This window comes from Scylla paramamosain, chromosome 19 (genome assembly GCF_035594125.1).
Source record: "Scylla paramamosain isolate STU-SP2022 chromosome 19, ASM3559412v1, whole genome shotgun sequence".
Classification (NCBI taxonomy): domain Eukaryota; kingdom Metazoa; phylum Arthropoda; class Malacostraca; order Decapoda; family Portunidae; genus Scylla; species Scylla paramamosain.
Genome location: NC_087169.1, coordinates 15198070 through 15201141, shown reverse-complemented (window position 1 = coordinate 15201141; position 3072 = coordinate 15198070). Strand labels below are relative to the sequence as shown.

At 42.0% G+C, this 3072-nt stretch overlaps 1 protein-coding gene across 1 annotated transcript; it reads right to left on the bottom strand.

Moving 5' to 3' along the window:
* Positions 1 to 1296: 1296 nt before the first annotated feature.
* Positions 1297 to 2344, bottom strand: LOC135109722 (uncharacterized). The gene is made up of 2 exons (XM_064021290.1): positions 2308 to 2344; positions 1297 to 1766 (listed from the first exon to the last, which is right to left on the bottom strand). Exons 1-2 carry the CDS (start codon positions 2317 to 2319, stop codon positions 1404 to 1406), a joined length of 375 nt encoding a protein of 124 aa, XP_063877360.1. The 5' UTR covers positions 2320 to 2344; the 3' UTR covers positions 1297 to 1403.
* Between the last annotated feature and the right edge of the window lie 728 nt (positions 2345 to 3072).

Here is a 3072-nt window from a genome sequence, read left to right as displayed (position 1 = left end):
AATCTGTAAACTGTAACAATATTTACTAGTCTGTTCAAGGTCGCCCCGTAAGGCGTGGAAATATTTCAAAATACTGCGATGTCTTTAGCTCGAGCTGACACGAGCTACAGTTCTTTTCCTACATTGTGAAGGGTCATCTGTATATAACGAGTTCATGCGCTCCCTTGTATTTCCAGAAGTCCTGTTTTCCCTTCGTTGTTCTTAAGTCATTATTATTATTATTTTTATTATTATTATAATTATTATTATTATTATTATTATTATTATTATTATTATTATTATTATTATTATTATTATTATTATTATTATCATTATCCTTATTGTTATTATTGAAGGGGGTGTGAGTGTGGAGGCTGGGTGTGTGGTGCTTTGTCTGGTCTAACCCATGTGGAATTACCGACTTGATTTGTAGGTAGATCATTACTGTTATTATTTTTTTTTCTGTTATTTTTTAAATTATTTTCATTACTCATGAAAATTGTGATGAGTGTACCAGGACTTTTTCGGTATTTTTTGATATTTTTTTATTTCATCATAAAAAAAAAAAAAAATTCTTAACTCTTCTGTAGAGAGAGAATAATTCTCTTGCAAACGTGAATAACTTCCGCTTAGCAAAGTTCAAAATGAGGTTAACATTCTTAAAGAATTGGATAACAGTTTGTTTAGACAGGACGCATAAGTCTTGCAATGATACCACTACTACTACTACTACTGTTACTGCTGCTGCTGCTGCTGCTGCTGCTGCTGCTGCTGCTGCTGCTGCTGCTGCTGCTGCTGCTGCTGCTGCTGCTGCTGCTGCTGCTACTACTACTACTACTACTACTACTACTACTACTACTACTACTACTACTACTACTACTACTACTACTACTTCAAAAACTGCAGTCACTATATGAAAAGGGTGTTGAAAAGGCCGTCATGCATACATAGATTGACTAAAAATAGTGAATAAATTATTGAAAAGTCTCCAAAATGCAGAACTTGTCGATTGTTTTTCGTATTGGAAAGAGGGAGTCAGAGGATTTGTATGGAAGAGAGAGAGAGAGAGAGAGAGAGAGGAGAGAGAGAGAGAGAGAGAGAGAGAGAGAGAGAGAGAGAGAGAGAGAGAGAGAGAGAGTTATTTTCTTTGTGCAGTTACCAGGTTCTGATGGTGTGGTGTATGAGTGGCAGGGCGGGAGCGGGAAGTGTCGCGTCATGGAGACACTGGTACCTGCACATTCATCACGCAGGTGCTGGTCACCCTCACCGCCACGCAGGACACACACAAAGACTCAAGTCACTCAATTGAATGCTAGGTACCTTTTATATCTATTTTATTCCTCTTTTACAATATCTTCCTCTACGCTACGTGATGCTGAGGGCAAACAGAGAAGTCACACGGAGTAAGCTAGTCATCTCAGGAGCTACTTCCAGAAATAGCGGCGGTAGGGGTTGTAGGGGTACTTGTATGGGTGGCGCCAGCCGTAACCCTCGTAGGAGGCGTCCGCTTCAGCCTCAGCTTCAGCCTTAGCCGCTCTCTTGAAGACCTGGTGCTCGCTTGGGTCCTCTGCTACACCCTCGGTCTCAGTCTTATCCGCCGGTTCGGCCTTCGCTTCCCTCTTGTCGCGGTCAAACGAGTCATAGTCGAGGAAGACGTTGCGGCGGCGGGCGTCCCTGTAGCTGTAGTAGTAGTTACCATAACCAGGGCGCGCCTTTGCGTCAGCCTCGGCCTCGGCGCTGGCCAGACCCATGACGACGACCATGGCGACGGCAACGGCGACGGCAACCTGCTGCGACGAGGCGTTACGTGTTAGTAATGTTGCTGCTGCTGTTACTGCTGGTACTTCTGATACCACCACCATAAACCACCATCATCATCATTGCTACTGCTACTATATGTACTACTACTACTACTATTACTTCTAGTACTACTATTACTACTACTACTACTACTACTACTACTACTACTACTACTACTACTACTACTACTAATAATAATAATAATAATAATAATAATAATACTCCTAGAAGCTCAAAAAAGGGTGGTTGGGCTGGTTCCCAATGATGCCTCCCAGTGTGCATCAAGTCGAGATTTATAGTTCCACGATGAAATACTTGAGATTCTCCAACATTTCCATTATTCTAATATCCTGTAACATGGTATTTCAACGCAGCGGCGAATTGTTTTATCCGAAGACAACTCAACAGACTGATGATTGTGATGATGGTGATGATGATGATGATGATGATGATGATGATGATGATGATGATGATGTGTGTGTGTGTGTGTGTGTGTGTGTGTGTGTGTGTGTGTGTGTGTGTACTCACGTGACACTTCATGGCGGCAAGAGGAGAGGATACAAGTGTTGACATCTGCATACAGTGTCATCTTATATACTCGTACAGCATCCCACATCCTGCTCCCCCCGCCCTCCCACATCCCTCACCTCCCCTCCTACAGTAACCTCCTTCCCTCGCATCGCATTCATTGTGTAAAAGAACTAAAAAGAAAGAAAAAATATGACAATTGTTTCGCGAAATTCCATGTCGGTGTTTTGCATGTGAGGGCGTCGTCTGTGGTGTTTCTTTTGTGTGTATGAATGTATTACACACACACACACACACACGCACACACACACACACACACACACACACACACACACACACACACACACTGTTCATTTCTTCATGTTCTTAACTTTTGAAGAAGTACATTTTTTAATCCCATTATTGGTATTGGCTCTTTTCAGGATAAAACCAGTGTACCAGTGTAGCGGTAAAATATAATTGCAAATATCAACACTGACAAATTTGTAAGGTAGTTCGAATATTTTATTGCCGTCGGCCTTTTTTCTCCTCAGTAAAGGCAAGGAAATGTTGGAGTCATCATCAATGTAATACTGTTATCATATTCAAGTTTCTATCTTTCCTTCCTCGTTTATCTGGTTCAGTCAATGTTAGCAGGAGTGATCAAGTTTTTCAGATCACTACTCACCTTTCCTATTTCCTGCACAGCTAAAGGAGAAGGCTAGGCAGGTGACAGGAGAGATGGAATGCTGCTTGCCCTTAGCCAGACCTGCAAGTGTTTAGTGG